The 27,063-nt window shown below is 43.7% G+C and overlaps 1 protein-coding gene across 1 annotated transcript in view; it reads right to left on the minus strand.

Moving 5' to 3' along the window:
* IDS (iduronate 2-sulfatase) overlaps positions 1–27,063 on the minus strand; it is a 109,384-nt gene that overhangs the window by 59,416 nt on the left and 22,905 nt on the right. The window contains exons 2-4 of the mRNA XM_085608003.1: positions 23,420–23,556; positions 20,045–20,222; positions 10,441–10,529 (exon numbers count right to left, since the gene is read on the minus strand). Of these exons, the coding sequence (XP_085464129.1) occupies positions 10,441–10,529; positions 20,045–20,222; positions 23,420–23,556 (404 nt within the window). The remainder of the gene's footprint in view (positions 1–10,440; positions 10,530–20,044; positions 20,223–23,419; positions 23,557–27,063) is intronic.

Genomic DNA, 27,063 nt, shown 5'->3' on the forward strand with positions numbered 1-27,063 from the left:
ATGAGTCGGATGATGAGGTCTTAAAGGACATGCTCTACAAAAGACCACCCCCGTATAGACGAGAACCAGAGGTAGGAACAGCAGTGACCCCAATGAGAGACACCCTGCGGATTAAGACAGAGGGTACCACCCCTGGGTTGAAAAGCAGTTCTCTGGCGGAAAGAGAGAAAGAGCGAAAGCGAGAGAGAAAGGGAGAATGAAGTGGAGGACGAAAAGACCAGAGAACTAGCAAGGACTACCTTTGAATTGACAGAAAATCAGGGAGCTGACTAAAAATCTTGAGGCACTTACAGTGCCGGTGACAATAGGTCCGGTTATGCCGATTTTCAATAAGCAGAGGACGGGCGAAAGTGGTTTGACAGTTCCATATGTGGGAAATAGATTGATTGTTCCTCCGGAGAAGGTAGAAATGAGAGCAGGAGAAACACAGTGGAGAACGGGAGAAAATCAGTGGAGACATACCATATGTGGAGGAGAATTGAGTGTGCAGACTAACTCAAGTTTGAATTCTGGATGTGTGGAAGGGAACAGAGGATCAATCTTAGAACCACAAAGTGTCAGAACCAGGGGGAGCAGAAAAATCTGTGGGAATAACTGCTGAGGATTTGAATGATTAGCTGAAGGCTTTGCAGAGGAAAGAAAAAGAATCCCAGGGAATTGATGTAGCCAGGCTACGTATGGAAATGGAGGAGATTATTGTAGGAACAATCCCTACAGAAACATTGAAAAATTATCAGGAAGGAGAGATTTTGTTTTTATGCAAAAGTATCACATGGAGAGCAAAGAACATACATGACAGATTGAAAGGAATAGCCAGTGAAATGGGGGTTGACATGGATAAGGTAAAAGCTTTACAGAAGCCTTACCGAGTGGATTTCACAGATAAGGACATTGAGAATCTGAACAATGCAGGCCGAACAGGACAGATTAAGGAGAGGATTGCTTTGCTGAGAAAATGGGGAGATGTGGAGAGATGGAAAGACAGATGGTATAGAAAACGAGAGGATGCAGTAGACAGAACTTACTCAACATTCCCCCTGAAAGAAAAGGAAAAAGCAGTGACAGCCTACCCCATGAGGGAGATTCCAGGAGGTGGGTACGTACATGTCCCATGGACCAGACAGGATCATTTACAAATTATTTTCCCCGACTAAGGGAAAAGCCTGTCGAGTGGTATAGACAGGTCGACAGATTTGTGAAGTTGTCAAAAGTGCTGTGGATCGACCTGAATCGTCTGTTTGATACAATTGTACCAGCAGACCTGTGGGCTGAAAGTAAAATAGTCATAGACTGGCCCACTAAGGAATACCCAAGAGATCCAAAGAAAGGAGCTCCAGATCCGGAGGTTATGAAAAAGTATGAACAGGTTATGGCTTTCTTGAAAAATAAAGTACCCCCCCAAGGAAACAGGCTGGGTTAAAATAGATCGAACACATCAAGAATTGAAAGAATCAGTCCATGCATATTATGAAAGACTATCTGGGTGACAAGGACCCGAGCCATTTTGTATATGGCTTGCGGCCTGAAATCAGTGAAATCATAAGGCAGCATACCGTAGATTGGCAGAGCAAAAAGATTGATGAGATCCTGAGACATGCAAAATACTTCAGTGATGAGATTGAGGCAAAGCAAAGGAAACTGAAAGAAAAGGCAATGTGGGCACAAGTGAAAGTTACAGAAAGACAGGAAGCTCAGTTGGTTGAACAAGCAAATAACCCAGGAAATAAACCCAGGTTTGGTCCAGGAAAAGGGAAAGGAAATATTGAGGAAGCAAAGAAGAAATTCCCTTGCCACAACTGTGGAAAATTAGGGCACTGGAAATCCGAGTGTAAGAATCCACCGTCTACTAATGATGACAATCCATCATTGAATTCACAGGTGCAGAGTGAGGGGTGTGGTCAGCATCAGCAACAGCAGAAGGCTGTTAAGCAGCAGAATCAGGTGCCAAAACCACCCTTGCCACAAAGAAGAGAATCCCAGAAGTACAGCCAAGATTCGGGGTTCTACGATGAAGAGCAGGTAAACAAGCCAAAACGCGCAAGCGCTGTATCTCAATATTGGCTGAAAAATGAGGGAAGTGATTCTGAGGGAGACTTCTGACGGTGCCGAAGAGAGGAGGAGGAGGAGTGCGTACTTGGCGCAACCCTAGAAATAGACCAGGCAGGACCTTTTGTAGATGGGAAAATTAATGGTGAAAGTGTTACTTTCCTAGTTGACACAGGAGCTACGAGATCAACTGTCAGGTCAGCTGATAAAGAATCTTCCTCTCTCGGATGAAGCAATCCAAGTAGTTGGTGTGTCCAACACACAGATTAAAACTTCGTACTGAACCAGTAAGGGTTAAAATAGGGAAATTCTCAGACATGCCCTGATTTGTGGTGTGTGGCACTAGTCCTGTGAACTTGCTAGGCAGGGACCTGCTGTGCAAGATGAATTGCACTATTTTCTGTACTCCAGATGGAATAACCTTTGAAACACCAGATGAGGATGTTCTATATAGAATGACCATGGATAACAGGGAATGTGAGGCTTTGGGGACATATGCTGTATTTAATCCAGATGCATTACCCCCAGAATTGAAACAGACAGTAAAAGCAGCAGCTTGGGATTTTACTGGAGAAGATGTGGGCCTGATGAGAAATGTAGATCCAGTAAAGATTACTGTAAAAGGGGGAGTGGCTTACCCAAACATTCCACAATACAGACGGACACCTGAAATAATTGAAGGAATAACACCCATAATTGAGAAAATGATTCAGCAGAGGGTGTTAAGAGAAATATTGAACAGCCCATGTAATTCGCCAATAATGGGACTGAAGAAACCGAATGGAAAGTTCAGAATAGTACAGGATTTGAGAAAAATTAACACGATTGTTGTGTCATGCTGTCCCATATCCATCAGTGATTTTGTATCAGATTCCCCATGAGGTAGAATGGTATACCGTAATTGATTTGTGTCATGCTTTCTTTTCAATCCCGTTGCATCATGACAGCCAGCCAATATTTTCTTTTAGATTTGGAGAGCGGATTTTGGCATGGTGCCGAATTCCACAGGGTTATACAGAGAGCCCTTCAATATTTAATCAATTGCTGAAGAAATCTCTGGAAAGTCTAACAATGCCTGAAAAATTCAGTTTTGGTCCAGTATATTGATGACCTCCTTGTGGCATCAAAAACACGTGAAGCCTGTGAAGTAGACACCATTGCTCTACTGAATCACTTGGCAGATGGAGGATTAAAAGTATCTCCAGCCAAATTGCAATTCTGCAAAAAAGTCCAGTATCTGGGACATAACATTGAGAAAGGCCTGAGAAAAGGGACCATTGACAGGATTAAAATCATCAGGGGAATGAGGGCCCCAATGACACAAAGAGAAGTGAGAATATTTCTGGGAATGGTGGGTTACTGTCGTCAGTGGATAAGTAACTTTTCCTTGATTGCCATGCCATTGATTAAATTGACCAAAAGTGAGGTAAAAGACCCATTGGAACTAAACCCAGAAGAAATGGCTGCATTTAAAGAGTTAAAGAACAGACTATGTGAAGCTCCTGCCCTAGGAATGCCAGATTACGAAAAAGAATGAGCTGTACTGTAGTGAGAGAAATGGATGTGCACTTTCAGTGTTAATCCAGAAACATGGACGTCTGAGAAGGCCAATTGCCTACTTCTCATCAACACTTGACCCAGTAGCTGTGGGTTTACCAGGTTGACTAAAAGCAGTAGCTGCTACCTGTAGAAGTCTGGAACAAAGTGAGGGAATCATAATGGGATATCCTGTACGGGTATTTGTACCTCATGATGTGGCAATCCTTTTAACAAGGAGCCGGACACAGTTTATGTCTCATAGTCGGCTGACTAAATATGAGAAAGTCATTCTTGGTGCAACAAATGTGAGCCTGGAGAGATGTGTGAATGTGAATCCAGCGACACCGTTGCCTGATGCTGAATGTGTGGGAGTGAGAAATGAAGTTGATCATGACTGCCTGGATGTGCTTGATTATTGTACAAAACCAAGGCCAGATATAAGAGATCTGCCACTGCCTGAAAGTGATCATGTGTTTGTGGATGGATTTTGCTTGAGAACGGAGGAAGGAACACCGAGTGCTGCATATGCTGTGTGTACAGTTTCAGGAGTTGTGGAAGCATCACCTTTGAAAGGAGTTAAATCCGCTCAGGTGGCAGAATTGGTGGCACCAACAAAAGCCTGCAAGATTGGAAGGAATGTGAGCGTGACTGTGATGACTGATAGCCAGTATGGCTTCGGAGTTGTCCATGATTTTGGCCAGCTATGGCTACAAAGAGGTTTCCTGACCTCAAGTGGAACTCCAATAAAGAATGCTGAAGTGGTTGGAAAATTGCTAGAGGCGATACAGCTGCCTAAAGAACTAGCAGTTGTAAAATGTGCTGCTCATGGTCAAGGTGATTGTCACTGTTGGGAACAAATTTGCCAATGACATAGCACAATACTGTGCAAGAAATAATCATTCCATTAATCGGAGTAAAGAAAGAGAAATGTCTTCTTGTTCCTTAATGTTTACTAATGAGGTGGGAACATGGGAGGAAGTGAAACAGCTGCAGGATGAGGCAGGAGATGAGGAAATGAAAGATTGGGTGAAAGCAGGTTGTGCACCAAGGGAAAAAGATCATGTGTGGGTCTATAGGGATGGAAGACCAGTCATGCCAAATAGCATGCTATCAACAATGGCAAGGATGTATCATGGCCAAGGACACCTGGGGAGGGATGCAATGATAAGGGCCTTTAAGCAGACCTGGTATAGTCCAAAATTCAGGCTGATAGCAGAGAGTCTGTCAGAGATGTCGGATATGTCAGCAATTCAATCCTGGAAAGAAAACAGTGGTGAGCCTAGGAATAGGCAAAGAGGGAGGACCCTTCACAAGAATGCAGATAGACTTCATTGAAATGCCCCAAGTCAACAGATTGAGGTATGTCCTGGTGGTTGTCTGTTTGTTCTCCAGGTGGGTGGAGGCATATCCAACAAGAAGGAATGATGGGATAACAGTGGCCAAGCTACTGTTAAGAGAGTTCATCAAGGTACGGGTTCCCAGTAACCATTGAATCAGACAGGAGGATATTTTTATAATGAAATCATGGGTCTGAAGCATTGAGTGTACAGCAGAAGCTACATTGTGCTTACCGACCAGAGGCTTCTGGTGTGGTTGAACAAATGAATGGTACCATCAAAAACAGAATTGGCAAAATGTGCCTAGCCACAGGAATGAAATGGCCTGATGTCTTGCCTCTAGTCCTGATGACCATTAGGTCTACTCCAGACAGAACAGGTTTGAGTCCACATGAAATCATGGGACGTGCTATGAGACATGCATTTGTACCAGTCAACAAGCTGATGACTATAACTGATGACATGATTTTGGATTACTGTAAAGGCCTGGCTGACGCAGTCCATTCTGTGTTTCACCAGGTTGGAGAAGACGCCACCACACTTGAAAAGAAACCAGCCCATGATCTGAGCCCAGGGGACTGGGTAAGGATGAAAGTCCACAGAAGGAGGAATTGTCTGGTTCCAAGGTGGGGAAGGCCAAGACAAGTCATTCTGACCACAACGACTGCTGTGAAGTGTGCTGGAGTGAAAAATTGGATACATGCAAGTCACACATTGAGAGTTCCAAATCCAAGAGACGGCACTGGAAAAGAATACTTTGAAGAATCAGATTCCAGTGATGATGCAGACAGTGAGAAAGTAAGAAGGAAAAAGAATCCTGAAAGTGGGGAAAGTGAGTCAAGAGAAATTTTCATCCCACCAGAAGAGGTTCTGAAGAGAACAGTGCAAACCGCAGAGACAAGTTCAGATTCTGAAGAAGTACCTGATGTTTCAACAAACAGTGACCAACACAAAAAGAAAGAAAGAAAAGAACACTCCAACAGAAGTGACACCTGAATCAAATGAGGAAATTGGACAAGTTCCACCTGAGAATTTTTGAAGAAGAAGGGACAGGAAAAGAAAGAGAGGGACAGATTGCGGAAAACCCCCGTGGAGGTGTAGGGAACAACAAGCTAGGTGAAGGGACAAGTAGACAGCAAGAAGATTGCATGTCGGAGACCCGAGGAGGGACAGAAGTAGGGAAATCTCAATTGGTGGAAAAAGACTGTTGGAGAAAAAGAAGTTGTTGGAGAAAAGAAAACTGTTGATGAACAAGAGGCAACTGAGACAGTCTGATGAAAGTGACAATGAGATACATGGAGGACGAGTTGAGAAAGAACTTGGATTGGAGAAAGAAACAATAAAGAAGGAAGACAAAAGAGAAATGCTAAAGGAGATCTTTGGCCCAATAAGATAAAGAGACTGAGGTATAGACTGACACGAGTTAACTCTTCGAAAGCTGAACAAGTGAACGAAGTGTCAAGTCAAAATTCAACTAAAGCAGAAGAAACTAAGATACCCGAGAGAACTAAAAGAACAAGAAAACCAAACCAGAGGTACAAGTCACCGGAATGGACGTATGTGGCACTGCCTGAACAAGAAGAGGCAGACAGTCAAGGAAGTCCAGAGGAGGCTTTGCTGAAAGTGGTTGCTGAAGAAGAAGCTGTGGGAATCCTGAGAGTTATCTTGTCCGACATTGGAGAAGAGACGGATGTTCAGGACCTGATAGTTTGATGATGATGAACAGTGATGAAAATCCAAATTGAATGAACCCAAAGAAATCATTGGAGAAGAAAAGAAAGTAATACTAAAAATAGTAGATTGTAATAATCTGTTGGGTACGTGCTACCCTAAAGTTCGGTAGTGGAGTAGAAGAGGCTAAGTCAAAAGACACGGTCAAATTAACAAAATGGCTAGCACTGAGAATAATCAAAGTAGATGTACCTTTCTGAAAAGATGGTGCAAGATGTGCTGCTGCTGTACAGGATTATTAATGTTGCTTTGGAGCGTGCTTGCTCTCATTTCTTTTAGAGTCACTATAGAAGGACATACTGAGAACAGGACTAATATAGGGAAAAGTTCGCAGAAGATAGTACCAACTAGAACTAGCAATGTACATATACATAAGGATAGGTCAATTAATGATTTTTCTAGCAATGTTTTTTCAAAATTGTTGTATGAATACGTAAAGACAATGGAAGTAAGGGATTGCTACGTTTGCATGCAATTACCTGCCTCTGTTTCAGAAGGAGTGACTTATCTTCCGGCTAAGTATGGAATTTCATGTAGTGTGTTGATTAGTATATTTTATCAGTTAGGGAAATTACAATATGTCTAATGTAGATAATATTCTTGGGCAATTGCCTATGAATAAAGAACTGAATCCTGCAAAAGAAGCTAACACTTTAGGTGAGATTTTTTTTAGAAACTAAAGAATTAACCTTCGAATATGTTTTTAGAAACAATTTAACTTGCAGTTTGAAGGGAGAAGAGAAGAATTTTCTAGACATGGTTGAGAGAAGGTTGAATATGCACAAGAAAGCAGAAGGGCATAAAATGAGTGAAACCATGTGGGATATTGAGAAAGAAAAAGAATTGAAAAATGGAGCCAGTCCAACTATGGCTATAGATGCACCACAGAAAGGCAAACTAAGCATTACCAGGAAGAGATCCCAGTATGATGATTATTTCATAGGGACTAGCGAGTGCCATGATACATACTTTATTGCAACCGGATGGGGATTTAGAGGAGGAGACGATCCAGTTTTTCCGGGAGTGTATTATATTTGCGGGAACAAGGCTTATTACCGTTTGCCTGACCATTGGTTTGGCACATGTTATGTTGGCCTGGTCTTTCCAAAGATTTTTCATATGGATAGAGTAGACAATGCTGAACAAATTAATCCATTAACACTCTATAGAAGAGAAACATGGACAGAAATTGTAGGAGATATCTTTGGAGCTTTAATACCAGCAGTGCGAATTTCTTTGAATGCCTTTGGCATTCGGAAGCTGTCAACAGTGGTGGATCGCTTGTCAACAAGCACCGCTGGAGGCTTTCTTTTGGTAAATACTGAAATGGTTGCTTTACGCGCTATGGCGATGCAAAATCGACTTGCCCTTGACATTCTATTGGCAAAAGAGGGTGGAGTCTGTGGAATGCTGAAAGTTCAACATTGTTGCACTTACATTCCTGAAGAAAGCAAAGATCTAAAAGTTTATATCAAAAATATTACTGATTTGCATGAAGAATTAGTACCACTGGAAGCTGAAAGTATCTGGACTAAAATGGCTAATAAAGTGATTGCTATTAAGAATTTTGTAGCTAAAATAGGTAGTACCATTTTTGGTAAGATATTATTTCCATTAACATGTGTAATTGTTGCATTATTGATTCTTAGACTAGGGTGTATGTGTTGTAGATATAGAAGAAAATTACAAAAGAAAATGTTAAAAGGAGACCAAAGAAACCAGAAAGAGATCCACAAGAAATAGAATTAGAAGAGCTAAGAGAAAGCATGTATATAGAAACTAAGAAAGAAGATGAGATGGAAACAAGGGTTTGACAAAAAAAAAAAAAAAAAAAAAAAATTTTGAATTCCTTCAAAACGGGAAATTAAATCGATTTTTGGGTTTTGATTTTTGTGGTGATAAGATATCACCAAAGGGGGGGGGATTAATGGAGCAGGGTTTTTACTTTAAAACCAAATACCTGTTTCATTTTCGCATGTTATAATTAAAAAGTACTACTGATTAATTAATAACTACTAAAGATTTGTCAAGTCTTGTCTAATCAACCTTGTTAACAGAAGAATTACACGTGGGAATGCTATTGCATGGCTAAAATAATAAGTGAACTAAGTTGGTAAGCAAACTGACAGAAATAGATGTTGCTTATGTGAGGTTATTGGGTTTTGCGCTTATAATTAATATGCATGAATGGCTTTTGATGTCGCAAATGGCTAGATAAATACATACACATAAGGGTATTAGTGGGGGAATAACACTGTATAATCATTTCCGTGCAGTAATTTTGTTTTGTGTTTCATTTTACTTAAGTTGACCAATGCGGCCTACTAAAAGATGCAGCCTGCCTTCGAGTTGATGGAAATTTTGCAAGAAGGGTTCGCGCTGCCTGTGACCTTGCCCTCTTGACGAACTGAAAAGCCATGATCATGACAAATCCAGGAGTGATGCCAAGTGCCCCTGAACATGAAATTTGTTTCTAAACAAAATACTGACTTTATGAACTTGTGATGATCCCACGAATGGGATACAAATTATCCAAAAGAGACATCCGTAGAAGTAACAAATTAGTTGTGGACCCCTTAGTTTCTATTCATTATTTGAGACGATCAATGTGTGTGAAATAGTACTGATGTATCGCAATGTACCAAGACGACATAATTTCCGCCATTCATCCGTTTTGTACGATATGATTGCAACATTTTGGAATGGAATGTAATTTTAGTATAAATATTAGTAGACTAGACAGGTCTAGCGCCACTTCTTCCCGAACGGATGATCCGAGGTCCCGATGCTGACGGAGAGGACAGTGACTCTACATGAGGGCAAGAAACTTTGTTTTGCTGAGGACCGTTCTGACTTTTAGCCAGAATAGTCAAATATGAATTTGCATTTAATTGGCTTTTCATACAATTTTGGAAAAACAAATATTCTGTTTGAATCACTGTGTCAGGTGGTTATTTTATGGTCATGTTATTGAATTTATTTACGTATCTGAAATGTTTTCACCAGATCTATAGCAACTAGTTGATGCCATTGACCTCAGAGTACATGCAGATTGGTTAGGTATCAGAAAGGGTTTCCCCTTATACATGGCACGGATAGAGTGGTAAGATGAATGTTAGTGTAATGGGCCCCACCAGCGTGTGATGTGTGTGTGCGTGTATGACTGTGAAATCACTCTGTCCGTGGAAGTAGAGGGGATTCGGAAGCTCCGATCTGCACCACCTACTTATGTGCCCTTTAAAATTATTTTCCAGAGGGGGGAAAAACAGCCTCCTTGTGCTGTTAAGGCGGCCGCACCATTAATCTCAGATCTGTAATAACCAATCAGATTGTTTCACAGATCCGCAAACTAGAAAATAGATGCCAAAAAAACAAAGGTTGTATCCAACCGGATGAGAGTATTTTTACATCTGTGAAACTGGGTTCGTGGAACTCTGAAAAATGGCCCAGATGTCTATAATGTAACCTTCATTCCCAGTCTCAATTGCGTTCAGCTGCTTTTTCTGTATTGAAGAGCAAGGAACCCTTTGTGAGTTTGACACGTCCTCTCATGGATTCACGGCAGACAATTTGAATCTCACCGTCACAAACACCACATGGTACCACGAATCAACACAATTAATTCTTCATGTGCTCAGTATGTGATCCTCAATATCCTGCTGAAATGTGCCAACTGATTCACCAGGTCAGGCACTTAGATTCAGCATTGTTAAGTTAGTTTTAGCATCCTAATGACAAGTGGACATTCACAAACTAGACAGTACTACTAGCTCCAATACTAGCTTACCTTTGTGTTTTCAAATTTTTCTGAGGAGGGGTGGAACGGCGGGATGGACCAACTGTACGGATAGTCATCACTGTGATTGCCTGCAATTCCTGTGGAAAAACAAATCTAGGAGTGTTGTGCTAAATAGCTAGGAAAGGAAATTAGTGCTTGCAACAAACCACTATCCTTAAAAATAGGGCCCAAAATTTTTTAAAAGAAAAAACACTTTTGAAAACGTACAAGCTAAGATGTCATTTGTCTGAATCCTGAGAACACAAAAAAAAAAAAAAGTATTGGAGGTGTTGAACTCTATTAAGGAAATGAATTACAGATGTTACTACACTCACTTAACATTTTTTAAATTCAGTATTCCTCACTGCTAAAGTTACTTCAGTAAATCATTATGATCTTGAGCATTTCCTTTCTTATAACTTTAATGCATATGCATGCTCCCTCCAAATGACAGAAGAACAACAGTGGGTGGCAACAGGGGGTAAGAAACAAAATCACAATGTTGTGCATTTTCCTTTAGTAGCGCTAGAAGCCCTCCAAGCCCCCACTCCAACCACGTGCTACCATCAGATTCTCAGTACAGTATTCTGAAGAAACATACACTCTTCTTCAGATTGGACTTCTTTTTATACAGAGCAGGGCAGTCCCCAGTCACGAAAGGAATGGTGTTGCTTTTTCAAGGGTCCTCAGTGCAAACATAGCACGGTCACATTCATCCAACACCCAAAATCATGCCAAACAGGTCCAAACTGGACCAAAATATCAAACATTGTACTCACTGTGTGTGCCTCCCCCTCAGAGAAAAACAAATCAGTGATGTTTGACTTGCTTGAACTCATCTCAGCCACTGTAATTGGTCTGAGCTGCAATCACAGCGATGGGTTTTTGGCCCACCAAACAGAGGAACCAGCCATATGCAAATCTGTTTTCTTTCTACTCCAGTGGGATAGTACTACCCTGCTAACAGGCCCGGTCACCCCTCAGTTGAAACAAGCAACCCCAAACCAGTATAAGTGTATCAGGAACTCCTTAATAGAGAGCAGCGTGAGCCCTATAGCAGCAAGAATTTTTTGCCTAGGACAGGTCTCCAGCTAGAGTTGCATAGTGGGTGAAAAAATATGGTATTGAACAAGACTCCAATCAAATGCCGTGGGAAAGATTAAAAAGCAATTCTATCGTTTAGCTGTTTGCTGATGTGGAACTTCATCATATTTCAAAGGGGACTCATCCCTATGAATACCCTAACAAACTTGAGAACACTTTGCTTTGTAAGTTATGCAGGCCAGTGAATCTCGGGTATGTTAAGCAGGAGCCATAACGCCAGGCGGGAGTGAGATCTTATGGACAGCTTTCCTCTGCCCCCATATCTAGTGTTTTGGCTGGTTTGGCCATGGTTAGCAAACCGTTCTCTTCTGAATTCTGTTTCTACCGTAGGCATTAGTAGTGTCTCAAAACGGTTTCTCATCTGACCACAATTTAAGTATCCAGGAAGTGTTCTATGTGTGCACTTGTTTGTTAACTTTGGTGTTTCTCAGTGTTTGCATAGTCCTTTACTCTTTCCTGGTCACACCAATTCATTTTTCTCCCATCATATCCTCCTTTGGGTTAGAGTCACTTATGCAGATAAATCAGGCACTGCTTCCCTGCGGTCTTGATGTCCACTCATCTTCCCAAACTTTATGCAAAAATAAAAAATAAAAACAAAAGAGTGGGTAAAAGTCAAAAGTAAGGCCGACCACAATGAATTGCTGCTATGACAGGGACCAGGTTAATCCCGGTGTTAAAGTTCACCTTTGGGCTTAGAAACTTATGGTGAAAAAGTAACGGATTAGTCATCAGTAGGGCAACCTGTGTTTGAAGTGGGTCTCAACAATGGCAAATTGCTCAAGAGCAGGGTCCTAGTGTTTTAGTCAATAAGGGGGGCTCAGACTAGCCAAAATTCAAAGTCCATTCCCAGGAGTGCCTCAACATCGATCGGCTGCGGCTTGGCATTGGTCCCAATTAAACCCCTCTGCATACAGAGTTAGAAAGTTTTCTGGAAGTCCAATTTCCTTCAGTTGGGCAAACCAGCAAGCGGAGGCCAAACTGCAATTCAAGGTCAACAGCTGCGGCTTTGATGGCCATCTGTTTTCCAGGACGAAAGTTGGCAAAAAGTTTTTAAGTTCGACTTCTTCCAGTTTGGGGGCAGTAGTAGTACACTCCAACATCAGCACTGCATCTGGCAGCTGTGTACTCGCGGATCATTTAGTTTTTAAAACCACATGGCCCCTATGCGGAGTAGGTCTCATAGTGTCAGGTAAAGAGGTAACACATATTTGCAGTTAACACTAACTATAGGTCATCAAAATATCCTTAGTCAGGTGATTTGATACCTGAAACACTGCACAGAATTGTTTTCCAAAGGGTATTCGATGCACTATGTATTTGACACAAAAAGTCATCAGAATAGTTCCCAGTTGTTTCCTGGTTCACATTGCAGGGTTTGCATTTTCAGGGAAGATCTGTGTATTTAGCGCCATCTTCCAAAGCGGGCCCGCTATTAGTGACCTCTTTGGTCCCTGCGTCTGGAACATGCATCTTGAGCAGGTCATGTCTCGGTATTGCGGTCACCTTCCAGGTGCATTTCCATGGTAGTAGGCATCTGGTCTGCATCTTCCCAATACTCTTTCCTGTTCTTCAGGATCTGTGAATGCCACAGTTTTAACAGCAACATTATAGCCGGTCCAGAAAACTTTACTGGACGTTTGTTCTATGAAAATAGGATGGAACGAATGTTCTTTTTTGAAGTCGGTTAGCTTCCTGCTAAAGAATCTGCTGCAAAGGATATTTCGTGGCTCGTATATTTGTATGGCCAATATTCTTTAACTGCTTAGAAGATGAGCCCTCTGTTAATGTTGGCTTATGCAGGCTATAGTTAATCTTGGTGTAGTGGACTCCTTTCATCGTCTTGCCCTTATTCTATACACCCTCTGTACAGCAAGGAAAAGGGGTCACTTCCTGTAATGTAGGTACATTTTCACTTCTGATGGCCATAATTCTAATACTAGATTTCCTACAGCGAGCTTCTAGATCGGTTATTCTTTTTTGTAGATTTCATACTTCATTACATAGGTCAGGGGTTTTCAGAATTTAAGGGTTAAATACCTCTGTATGCGTTTCTAGTGTTGCCTGTTCAGTGATTAGAAAGGTTTTGACACTCTCCGGTCATCATGGAATCCAACATCACTTGAGCTCCTCCTCCTGCACACTCAGTTTCCCATTTCTTACAGCTTCGGAGAATAAAAGTGTCGATATGATTTAGTAGTAAACACGGATAGATGAGTAATAAGTCAGACGTTTCAGATGATGTAAACTTATAAAATTATCTTGGAGACCATGCAGTCCAATGCCATTAATATCTACCAGCCGTCCCAGATCTGCTGTTGAGAAGGTCCAGCGAGTACAGAAAGGGATCGTTCATTTTTAGCTTCTTTCCTACTTCTTTTTCAGCCATCAAATGAGATTTGATCTACTCGTTCACTATGTGCTGAAGTGTGTGGATATAAGTGATGTTTGTTAGCAGATGGGAGTCATGTACTATGCGTCACTGTCAGTATAATGGCCACTTAGGTTAGTCTGAAGTTGTTAAGGGGCGTTCACCCCAATCCAAGATAGCAGCTGGTCTTTGAACAGGTATGGCCTCTTTCTACTGGCTGACATGATCTGCGTTGGTCACTAGACACCAGCAGGTCTTCCGTTGCTTCTATATACTGCTGAGACCTATGCCAGCAACGTGAGCGGGAGCAACTTACTGGTAACTTTACTGAGTCTGTAGCACCAGGATCCCATCCAGGCCATAGCTGTACGCATGCAGCAGCTAAACTGGGCATCGTTTAGTTACCTTCAATGCCTCGGATGCGAGGATTCTGAACGTTTTAGCCCAGAGACTAATAAAACAGCCTAACGCTATACAATTTTTGTATTTGAAAATTTCCTCTGCAAAACAGGCCTTGCTATTTAATTGAAGATAAAGCTCTGTTGTTCAAACAGGTATGTAAGCTTGTACCATCTCTGAAACTCGTTTTATTTCTGCTGTTGGCAGGATGACAGAGTCCTTCGCGCCTGGGTGGTCTCAAAACAGACCTGTCTCTAGCAACTCTAGAGAACTTCCCACAAACGTCAACCACAGAGGCACCACAGCGCACATAAGCAGGCACCCCAGTACTGACTCCCAACAAGCAACTTGTCAACTGACCCCCGCCCCCAGGTACTACCTACAAATTGACAAATTCCCTGTAAGCGCAAAGGCACCCAGTGCATGTACACATATGCACACCACTCCCCCTTGCTCACACTGCACACAGGCATTTCTCCCTCCATATTTCCATCCCATGCTCCTGCACTCACCCAGGAAAATCCTGAACACAGAAAGGCACCCTCTGCACTCTCCCTAGTTGCACCCTTTCACTCCTTTCCAGATACCATACTATGTGCATCCTGCGCTCACTGCCTACAGGAACCTTCGTACTCGCCCGGCTACTGGGCCCGCTGCACTCACTACATACAGGTATAACATGAACAAACCAACATTGCACCCCCCCTTAGCACGTGATCATGACTCGCCCTGCAAAGATGTCCTACACTCACATGCACTTAACCCCTATAGGCATGCAAGGCGCTCAACTCCTACACTCGTGGGAACTCTATTCAACAGCACACTTTTCACACACAGTCACATCCTACTCACCCTCCTACAGACACAAACTGCAGTCACCAGGAACTCCATGCACACAAGACTTCTGCACAGGCAGCCCCTGCGCACATATAATCGCAAGCTGCACTCATACGTGCAGCCCTTTCACCTACCACCTACAGCCAGCCCTTGCACTCACCTCCAAGAGGCACTCAGTCTATGCTCACCAGCTACAAGCACTCTCCACAGTCTTCTTCTGCACTGACGGACATCCTCTATCATCACCTCCTAGACACCCTTTAGATCACCACCACATCAGCACCTGCTGCACCCACTCACACAAAGAGGCACCAGACTTACCCTGCACACGAACAGGCATACCAATCCACTAGCACCCACACAGCATGCAAGTGTTTCTAGATGTGAGGATCAAACATGAACCCTCACATCCGCTCCCTATGGAGCATTGCAGCACCCGCTCCCTATGGGAAACTCCACACTTATGCCGAGGCACCCCTTTTACTCCCCCTCTTGGAGGCACCTACTGTATGCATATTTTTCACTAACCTAGACGTATGCCTGCACACGGAGACAGGCACCCCCTGCAACCAATCACAAGCACTCCCTGCAATAACCCAGATAGCATACACTGTGCTTGCCTCAAAGGGACCCCCTGCACGCAACACATAGGTACCACCCTGCTCTTACTCCCTGCACTAACAGACAACCATGCACTCATCTCTGCACTCTAGCACTCACCACTCGCACCACCTACACTCACCAGATAAAAGAACCGCCCTGCATTGCGCCACCTATAGACACACCCTATTTCCACACTGGCACCCCAGCATCATACACTACAAATACCCCCTTCAAGCACTCACCCATTCTTTCAGAGATACCCCAGCACATAACAGACACCATGCACATACAGTGATCATTGCATTGTTTACACAGAAACTACCTGCAACAACTTACGGCTCACTCTACACTCGCACCATTATGACCTTCCTTAGGCAGCCCTTTGCACAGGTGAGCATCTTGCACGCACACAAATGCACCCCCTTCACCAACAGGCATCTCCTTGATTCCTTAGTTCATGCCCTCCTGTTCTGATCACTAACATGAACCACCTGTTGCATGCATGCCCTGCACTTATCCCCTACAGGCAGATCTTGCACTCACAACTGGCATGCACACCCTGCGCTCAGATTCTACAGACATCCCCAGCATCCATGCACTCAGACTTTCCTCAGCACACATCATGAAGCATGAAGCTCACTTCACACAGAAGCTCTCCTGCCAAATGGCCCTCTTCTCCTGGTGAATAGGAATGCTGGGATAGCCAGGTAAGGGACTGCATCTTTGTCTAGGCCTGGGAAGGCTGCTTATTCCAGGGTGAGCGGCTCTGGTGGGGCAAAGAGAAGTAGCTTTAGCACAGTTACCATCTACTGAATAGTGTGGAAAGATGAAACCTTTAGGAAAGTGCCTCTTTTTACATGGTTAGCCCCCACTTTACCTGGTGCATGATGAGATTTTGAATTGGAAGTGCCCGGGGTCCCTGCTAACTAGGTTTCCAGGGCGAGATATCTTTCCTAAAACGGTACTACGATTGACACAACTTCAACAACTCCTGCAAGTCCCTAGTAAATGATAACTCCTGGTACCTAGGGAATCGGGACTGAAGAGGGTTCACTAGGGCCGCAGCTCAAATTGCGCCCCAGAGACTCCTAGCAAAGACTATGCAAACTGCCATTGCAGCGGAGTGTCTTGGTGCAGAGAAAAAAAAAAAAAAAATGGAGTTGACATGGCACACAGCCGCCATACCTCCATACAATGCATGAGGTATAGGTAAGTCACCCCTACTGCAGGCCTTACAGTCCTAAGGCAGAGTACACTACATCACATGTGTGGTCCTATATGCCTGAGCAGATAGGACCCTACAATCTCAGTCTTTTCTTGGATAGTGCAAGTGCACAGGGAAGCCAGTGAGAATACATGGGCTGGATACTTGTCCTCACAAGTTTCCTAGCTCAAAGATGGCTTCACTGCACCCCAAGATGTTTGATACCAAACAGTCTTAATAAATCATCACTTATGCCAGTATTGGATTTATAAATAGACGAACACATAAGACACCTTAAAGGGTCTCCTAAAACCCGACCTAGCACTGGTGGTCTCAAGCCAATCTTAGCCAGCCAGCCTGCTCCCACTAGACCGGTTTCTAACCTCACGGGTGGCGAGCCAGCGCTCAGAGGCAAGGAACAAAGCTTGCTCTGGGAAGAGTTGTTTCACACCTGCCTTCCAGGGCAGGAAGCTTTTAAGAAAATGCAACCCTGGCATCTCCTGCTAGTTGAGGATGCAAAACCTTCTCTCCCCCTCCCACCCCCCCTTCCTGATCCACATTTCGCAGGAGGACGGGTGGGGAAAATGTGTTAGATTGTGTGCCCACATTCAGCCAGCACCACCCTTAAGGTGGGGCATGTGATTTGAGCACGACTTAGGTTAATTCCTGCCATCCCAAGATGGAGGAATTGGCAATCAGAGGTAGGTTAGTGCCCTTTCCTACATGAACTGGTCATTTAGAGGGTGTAGACACCCTAATGCTACGTAGCTCATTGGCTACTACCGATCACCCCCCTCTAAACACCCCTAAATGTAGTATCTACTTGGTATCCCTGGACCCTGAACTTTAGATACGATAGACAAAGAGTGGTGTACAGCCCCGTCCTGCTGCTGTGAGGGCTCCAAGAACCCAGAAGCACCCCCAGCTCTTCGCTAATTGCCAGAGAACACCCTTGGGGGGGGGGAAACTCCCCTGCAGACCACAGGCACCGAAACCACAGAGTCCTTTTACTGACTTGCTACTCTCCAGCAACTTCGATGCAGCACCCCAGCAAGAGGAGGTACATCCACTCCACACTTGGTGGGAGACAGATCTCACCCTCTGAAGACATCAGGACCTACCAGAGCAGTGTCGGACCTGGTACTGGAACCCCCCTCCCCCCCCCCCCCCCCCCTGCAACCTACATGGGGACAGTCTATTCTGGACACAAACTGCCTAGGAAGCAAGCTCCCGTTGAGTGATGTTGAGACCAGAGACTCACTGAGAGACCCAGCGGTCCCAGAATTGTCCCTGCAACCTGCCTTCCCCGGACCACAAAGACATTTTGATGCATGTCGCCCAGCTGACCCATCTCCTCTGCACCCAGCCTGCCCAAGGCACCGGTGAACCAGCTGTGATCCTGGCAACCTGCTCCCTCAAGTAGAGACCCTCTGGACTTGCCTTTAAGTCCGCTTGAGCAGTGTTTTCAGGTGGCCCTTCTTCATAGAGCACCAGCTACCAACGACCTTAGCACCCTGCTCCTGGCGTAATCTGGCACTCTTCAGAGAACCCGCTGGTGGAACATTGGATCTGGCCGTGCTACGTACCTAAATCCAGAACGTGAACCTCAAAAATCCAGCTGTATGATTTTATATGCATTTTTCTATTTTCTCCAACAGACTTCAATGGCCCGTAATTGCACACAAGAGGGATTTATTTTGAGAACTTGAAAAATTCATATCTTGAAAAGTACTTACTGCTGATCAAAGTTCTTGGTCTTAAAAACTATAAGAAAAAAAGATTATATTTTGGCAAATTGGCATCCGATTTATTAGTGTGTGGATCATTTATTGTCTCCAAGTACAACAAATGTTTAGCACTACCCTCTTATAAGCCCAACTGCTCGTCCACACTACCACAAATAGAGCGTTAATCTACTTTTGCCTCTGCATACCAACCAGGGTGATCCTGGACTCTGTACAGTGAACTTAGTTTTAGTGCACTATACAGAGACAGCTTCCTACAAACCTCTACATTACTGCAGTAGTTCCAGGGACCGGCGCCTCGATCAGGCCCAAGGTGCAGTGGGCCGGCAGAGTGATCGAGGGTGCTGGGCAGGCTTCTGCCTTTATTGCAATCCATTAACCGCCCTCTGCCCTTAGAACATCTTTTTACATAGTGCAAGCAAGGGGTGAAGAAAGACTACTCCTTGATCTACACCACAACATTTAATATTGGCACAGATAAGATGATTGTTGCAAGATGAAGCAAGCTGCTTCGTTATTATGTTTGAACGCACGGTCCATGCTAGATCATGGCAAACCACTTTGATCCAAAAAGGAGTGCAACAAGAGGTCTTTTACACAGCAAATGCACATCTTGCACTCACACTACTCAAGAGAATCAACGTGTAGGCGGAACCAAAACCCCTTCCTTAGTAGGGATTCAAGCGCTTGTTCCACCTGGATCACATCAGGTAAACAGCAGCACGTCAAGCCAGACCCCAATGAACTGAACTCAGGAAAAAATAAAAAAAGGGTACGTGAACATTGCTCAAGATAGGAATTCGTCAGCACACAAAAAAAAGTGCAGTCAAGAAATGCACCACTATATATTCATAGGTTCCCGTGCTTCGTTCTTGAATGTACATTTGCGACGCCATTAGCATATTTCCGAGTGGTTTACTCAGAAAACGGCACATTGCTTCTTAAGATGAATCACTGATCTTCAAAATCTGTGCATATGATACAATAAAGAAATGAAGGGCTGTTGTTGGGCTCCTGCCATTTACCACAAACGGTCTAATGTACATTCAGTTGGATTAAAAGATTAAACGGTTGAGATATTCAATTAAATATTGGCTGTGGTTCGAATAAGAAATAGCGTATGTCAGTTTTAGTCAAGTGGATAGATTTGAAGTTATTTATTATTTTTTTATTAAGGTGGATAGTCCACGCACTCAAAGTCATGAGCACTGCGGGGGGAAGGAGTAGCACCTCATCACTACGACTTCAGGCGCGGCCCGAGTTTGTGGATCATCAAGAGCCTTCTTTCAGAATGGTAGTGTGAATTTCAATTAATTCTGTGCAGTTAATAGAAAATAATCTTTAGCATACCTGGATGAAAGACTTTGCCAACAGACATGGTCACATAGCCGTTCTCCTTGAAATACTGGGGCATCGTCGTGTAGTTTCCTGCATGCACGCGCCAGTAGGAGTTGAAGTCAAAAAGCCTAGTTGTGTCGGGTCTGCGCCCAGTTAAAAAGGACACTCTGCTGGGGGCACACACGGCTTGCTGAAAAAGACAAAGGGGAAGATTTAGATCAAGTAGGGGAGAGAGAAGATCAAAAGACCAAAGAAAAAAGGTCTGTCTAGTTCTGTAGTGCACCATTGTTTTTGTGAGAACTGGCGATTGCAAAAATCACTTCAAAAAGGGGAGTCTGAGCACATGGGTATGACGCCCCCCCCACCCCCGGCTCTATCCCACTGTAAGCTTTACCATCTCTCGGCCCCCACACTTTAAGGGATCTGGATAAAGAAAGCTGAAGTGCTCTTCTGGAGTAAGGAAGAGAACCAAGGCCTACCTGAACACGAGTCCATGCTTTGAATGGTGTGCACTTATTGTTACATGCATTCATCCTTCTATCATGCTCAAATTATGATAAGAAAAAAAGGAATGTAGGCGCTTTACGAATCCTCAAACTGAAGATTTTCCCCAGCATATTTGGCCAAGAGACCACCTGCTCTGGACAACATACATAAAAAAAAATTCCAAATGTATAAGCAGTACCCCATACATGGTTATCCTATTAATGATATCTGAAAAGACAGAATAAATATTGTAGGAGACCAGTTAGGTGAAGTAAGAGGTGTGCCATGAATGGCCTTGAAACCCAATGTCCATTTCTACTGTGCCTAGCTATTGGCAGATAGCCAACCGGTTTAATGTCAGTGGAACGAGCAAGAAGAAGTTCCTGGCAAGTTAAATCGAGCATGGGCAGCAAGATTTATAACGGTGTCATATGAGAAAATACATAATGGGAGTCTCACGGATAAACCATTGCAGTAATCCGGTTGATTACCAATGAGTTGACCACAAAGATGAGGAGTCCTCCTCTCCAAAGGGACAGGACACCAAATACACTTCTGTCAAAAAACAATTCCCCTTGGGTTTATTTTAAGCATCCAGAGCCACACCATCATGCATACACCTTAATATCACCCATATACTAATTGCGTCACTAACCTTACAAGGAAACCAAAAAAAATTATGAAAAATACAATATTTATTTTTGTTTGCATTCTTTATCCAAATTAGTAAGATAAAGACATTGTTTTACACATATATAAAAAAAAGAAAAAAAAAAAAAGTGCATTTTAGAAGAATGCATATTTGATTTAAAAAGTGAATTTTAGAAGAATGCATATTTGATTTACTACACTTTAAATGTCAACATTGGTTAAAAACAGGATTTAAAAACGACCATATATGAAAACTATTACAATATAGTACTAAGCATCACATAAATGGAGATTCAAACTGCGCACACCAAGTGTATGACACTTACTTTATAACCCTGGTTCAGCACTATTCCAAAAATGTCTCTCTCGTAGAACCAAGTAGTCTCTTGGATACACTTCTCAAAGCAAAGCGAAACGTTTCGGTGGCATAAACTGATGCCAACCTTCTTCAGGCTTAGAACAACTATAAACGAACTCCCAACATAACCTGACATGAGTTAACCAGATTGTGCTCTTCTACGCATTAGGTGGATATCATTGCACACGCCTGTAACTCATGTCATTAGGTCATTCGCCCCCCACACCTCAATCGGATGACACATTTTACCCACTAGCGAGGAATGCGTGTCTATAATCGACAGACGATAGTTTCACACTGGTTCAGTGTCTGTTCTGAATCACGTTTCATTCGAGAGTCTGTTCTCACTTCTCCCAGTTTGACTAAACTGAGGTCGAACCGTTTCAACTCTACCATTTCTAAGGGCAAGGAAGCAGCATGCTTTTGTCTTCTACTCCTGGCATTACAGTAAACCAATGTTTTTACATTGGTCATTGCCTCAAAACACAGTAAAGTAATTTTATGCTTGGTCACTGTCATACATTATAAATAACTACTGTAAAGCACCAGCACTTTGTCAATTTTACAACGTCTCTCACTTACCTGCCTAGTGACTATTAAAAGCGTGACTATGATCAAGGCCACAGGTCGGCGGCTGAAACGAGTTATGTGGACCATTTTTGGGATGTAATAAACACTGGATTTCACCTGCTATTGTGGTCTGTGCCAGTGTGTTCCTTGCTGGTTGCAGTTACGGGACTTTGTGTAATATATATATATATATATATATTCAAGCTCCAAAGTTGCCTGCAGGCAAGGCCGCACTCCCCAGCAGCTTGTTACGAGCATATTTCTCGAAGCAATTTTCAGGGTAAAGTCAACACTGCGTCCTTCTGTGATTACAGTTCTCGTGTCAACGATAGTAGAGCCTGACGCGTTTCTGGGCTTCCGCCCTCTTCAGAGGCTCGACATGAGATTGTTGCGGTGGACACGCCCACACCTTTTGTAATTAAATGAATATTAGGCGGCGGCCCAGTCGCCGAGTTTGCACCACCCCTAGAACGGAGGGGGCCACGCGTACGGATATATGCCGAATCGCCTTGTGGGACATTGGCTTGGGATTAGCGCTGACACTGCTGGTTGGGGGCCCATTTGAGGGCGCGGACTGTGTTTTCCCCAGTAACAAGTGCGTCCATCTATGGATTTTATTTCAGGACCATGTAGACCACAATGCCATGCTCTGGTTATGGAACCCGCCCATCTGGGGGCGTGTCAAGTAGCATTGAAGAAGCAACATGGTTCGGTGAGCACTAATCTTACCTGCAACATCTCATAGCCTCAGAAGAAGGAAGCAAATTTCCGAAACGCGTCAGGCATGCTGCGGGAGAGACTGGATTGAAAAGCAGCAGGCAGTTGTCAGCACGTACTGTAAATAAAGGCTTGCCACCTTTCGCCGGTGTCCGAGTGCAACTCAATCGTGGGGGCAATCAGAGCTTGAATATATATATATATATATATATATATATATATATATAAAAAAAAAAGCTGAAGACACATTGTCAACGAGCACTATCCCCGATGTGACAGTCTACATTTGACCCTCTACAATAATCATAACTTCCAAAGCCATTTTCAGCACTTTGCTGCTCTTTAGCTATGTTCATGCTCTACAAATAACACATACATACACACAAAGGTGCTCTGAGACATACCACATTGTGGAAAGGGCAAGCCAGTTAAAAGGTATCAAGTCAACTGCTGTCAAGCTTCCCTTACAGTGGCATCCAAGTCTGAACACAGTACTCCAGAGACAGAACATTTTTGTAAGTGTTGACAGACCTCAAGACACCTCTGCCACTCACAAATACATTCTAGCACAATAGACACCAATTGCATACTGAAATAGGTCTTACCTGTGCATATGCATTTCGGAAGACAACGCTCTGGGATGAAAGTTGATCAATGTTTGGAGTTTTAACAACTTTATCTCCGTAACAACCCAAAGAAGTGCGCAAATCATCTACTACTATGAAGAGAACATTAAGCTGATCTGTAGAGAGAAAACATTAAATGTCAGACCGAACATTAAGTCAGATAGCAAATTAGATGGATTTTTCTTTTCTACCTTTAATATTGGTGGTCATCATTGCTGCAGCTGAACACCCGAGAACAGTGCTTCAAAGGTGCAAGAAGAACCAGACAGCACAACACCCACTTCAGTAATCCAGATCAAGACTTTCTACTCAAGGAATAACTACATTGCTAAAATACATCTTTAAATTTTAGTTAACCTATCTATGAGCGCACACATTCAGCACATCTCAGTCGCATACTACTACTACTAAAATGGTCGACACAGAGCAACAGATAAAACAGCATTTATCTAGTAGTTACTACCCCTAATGAGGCACTTAATTGCTTTACGGTGAGTAGCATGCTAGGTTTGTGGTTAATCCAATGGGTTATTGTGGATGTTTAGTCATGTGCTCTCCAGCAAAAAATTGCATGCTTCTATTGGAGTTACTTTGTGATAGATTATATATTACCAGGTTGGTGTGATAATTAGTGGGGCTATGGTTTCGTGTGAATGGATGGTGAGCTAGAAAGGCTAGTGAGATTAGGCAGTGTTATGCTACAGATCTAGAGTTTTAAAGAGGAGAGGTTGCAAACTGAAATGAGGCAGCCAACTGCAGAATTTCCATTTAAGAATCAATAAATAGGACAAACATGAGCCAGAGGAGGCTATACTCAAAAATGAAGGTATGCAGATGGACTATATGGAGGGGACCACTCTGAAGAAAGGAAGGAGAGGACTCAAGCTGGAGTTAAGTCAAGGGCTGTCACTCAGGGTTTTAGGATTAGAGAGAAATGCTTTGAGAGATATTAACCAATTACACTTTAGAAAGAAACATAATACAAAGTGCTCCATATCCAGGTCAGACAGCTTGACCATGTGACTCAGAGACTACATTTAATTTAAACATTAAGAGCCCTAGCCTGCGGTGTGTGAACGAAGCCTAGGAAGGTCCTGTTCAACATAGCCTTGAGTATCCAAACCTTGCTATGGGTCTGCATGCTGCACAAGAGAAGAAAAGGACCAGTTTTAAAGATATCCCACCCCAGATTGTGTAATGGTCAATGGTTTATTGAGTAGTGACATTCATACAAACTACTCATAACAAAAATACACAGTACTGAACTGAAAAAAAAAATGAAAAAACCCACACACAAAACTAGTCAAGCTGGAAACAAATGGCAATAACGATAAAGAAAAGCCAACCATCAACGAGCTGCAACACACCGACCTAAGCATATTCTATTCACTCATGTGCATGGCACTGCTAAAGAACATCTGTGTAAGCATTATACATGGAGTTTTATGCAAATCATTGCTTTGCCTTTTCAATCCCTACTTGTATAGTGCAGCTGTCCACCCATGAAGGTGTGCTGGGTTGAGAGTCTCAGTCCAAGAGCCAGGTCTAGAGTCCCTTCTTGAAGTCTCTCAACAAGGGTGATTGGCAGGGGATTGGGGGGGGGGGGGGGGGGCAGAGGAAATGTTAGGGAGTTTTTAAAAGGTGTTCTAGGATTTGGCAGGGAGGTGGGAGAAGGATTGTCCTTCAGTGCGGCAGAGGTGGATGCGCAGTGTCTTTGCAAGGGCAAGATGAGTGGAGGTTGCTGGAAGTTCAGGCGGTGGTTCATGTACGTCGGTCCGGGAAGGGTTTTGCAAGCGTGGGTCAGCAGCTTGAATGGACATTTTCTGGATAGGGAGCCAGTGGAGGTTCAGGTGGTGGGTGATGTGGGCATTTTTGGACAGGTTGAGGATCAGTCTGGCTGCTGAGTTCTGGACCATCTCGAGTCTTCAAGAGTTCACTGGTGGTGCCTGCATAGAGGGCGTTGCCTTAGTCCAGAGGGCTGGTGATGAGGGCCTGCGTCGCTGTTTTCATGATGTGAAGTCATTTCAAGATTCTGTGGCGCATGCAGAGTGTAGAAGCAAGCTAAATGAGACTGTTTATCTTCCGTTTCATGGAGAAGGTTTGGAAAATACCACTTTTAGAAAGTAGGTATTTTCTTGCTTAGACATTCGGTTTGCCTCTGCTGGGTTTGTGGATTGACTGTCTGGCTTTGAAGTGACCAGAGCTGGGGGAAGAGCATTCCCTGTAGGAGGGGGTCAGGGCAGAACTGGTTTTTGCTGGGCACAGACTGCCACAAGAGAACAAAGGAATTTGGAGTTTAAATATTGGGGCACAGAACTCGCTGGAATCAAGGAACCTGCCAAGTAGAGCTGGAAGAGCTGCCAGGAGGAGTACTGCTCCTTTGCAGTGTTGTCGCTTTGTTGGGTTGGCCTGCACTTGCTGCTTCTGCCTTGGGCAGTGAAAGGACTGGACTGGTTGCGGAGTATCTCCAAGGGCTTGTAACCAGGCGTGCCTCCTGTTTACGAAGTCTCAGGGACAACAGACTTCATTCACCTCTGGGCACTGTCTCTGGAACCGTGGGTTTCAGTTGCCACAGAGGGGGAGAAAAAGCCACTGGCTCCTTGTCTTGAAGGCACAGCATGTGGCACCACTGCAACTCGCACTGCAACCCTGGTTTCACCGACAACTGCCACCGTGCCCACCGAACCACTGCTTGCACCGTGACCTGTGGACACCGCATTCCCTCGCTTCAACTCGCCGTCCTGGTCTCGCCAGCAGTTGCTGCTTTTTCAACTGGCTCGGTCGCCTGCACTGCGATCTGTCAGCATCGCATCCAGCACAGCACCACACTGCACCACAGCCCTGGTCTCACCGACGCTGCTGGACGACTGTCAGATGGTTGCCACATCTGGCCTCAACGAAAAAGGTACTGTCTACGAGTGTCGACAATACCGCCGGCCCACTCAGACGCAGTCAGTAGGAACTGTTGGATTCAGTTCTCAGTATCATAGCTACCGACTTCAAGGAGCTGCATTTGTAAAGTTATTCTTGCAACGTGCATACTTAAAGTACTGTATGTTGGATTTTTGCTGTTTTGTATATATAAAAATATTTTTCTAAACTGGTACTGGTTCCAAAGAAAGGGTACCTAAATTTCACAGTAGTTTAGCAAAACACTTTAGGGCGAGCCTGTAACAGCGCATGCGCCGTTCTGGTGAAGACTTTATGTAAGGGCTTTCAGAAATCGCACCAGACGTCGCTCGCGTGCTTTTAGTTTTGCCCCACACTATTGGCCTTTGCATGCATCTTTTTAACAAAGACAGAACACAATTGGTCAAAGGTGGGTGCATTGCTCCGCCCACGGCCTATTGGTGTCGGTTACCCGCATGGCCGCCATTTGGTTTCAATAATCGTGCCCAAACACAGGCGCGATAATTAAAAACACTTCGCTCGCGGGCTTGTTGAATTAGGAAGGAAGGCACTGTTCTTTCCTTTTGCTGGAACAGCTAGTTGATGGTAGACTGAAGAAAAAAAAAAAAAACACGTTATCAGAACAGATTGTTGACTCAGTGTCTGTTAAGGAGTAGAAACAAATATTTTATTTTCGAGTCCATATCCCACTACAATCCCTCTTTGAGGAATGC

The sequence above is a fragment of the Triturus cristatus genome, chromosome 5_2, assembly GCF_964204655.1.
Source record: "Triturus cristatus chromosome 5_2, aTriCri1.1, whole genome shotgun sequence".
NCBI classification, from domain to species: Eukaryota; Metazoa; Chordata; class Amphibia; order Caudata; family Salamandridae; genus Triturus; species Triturus cristatus.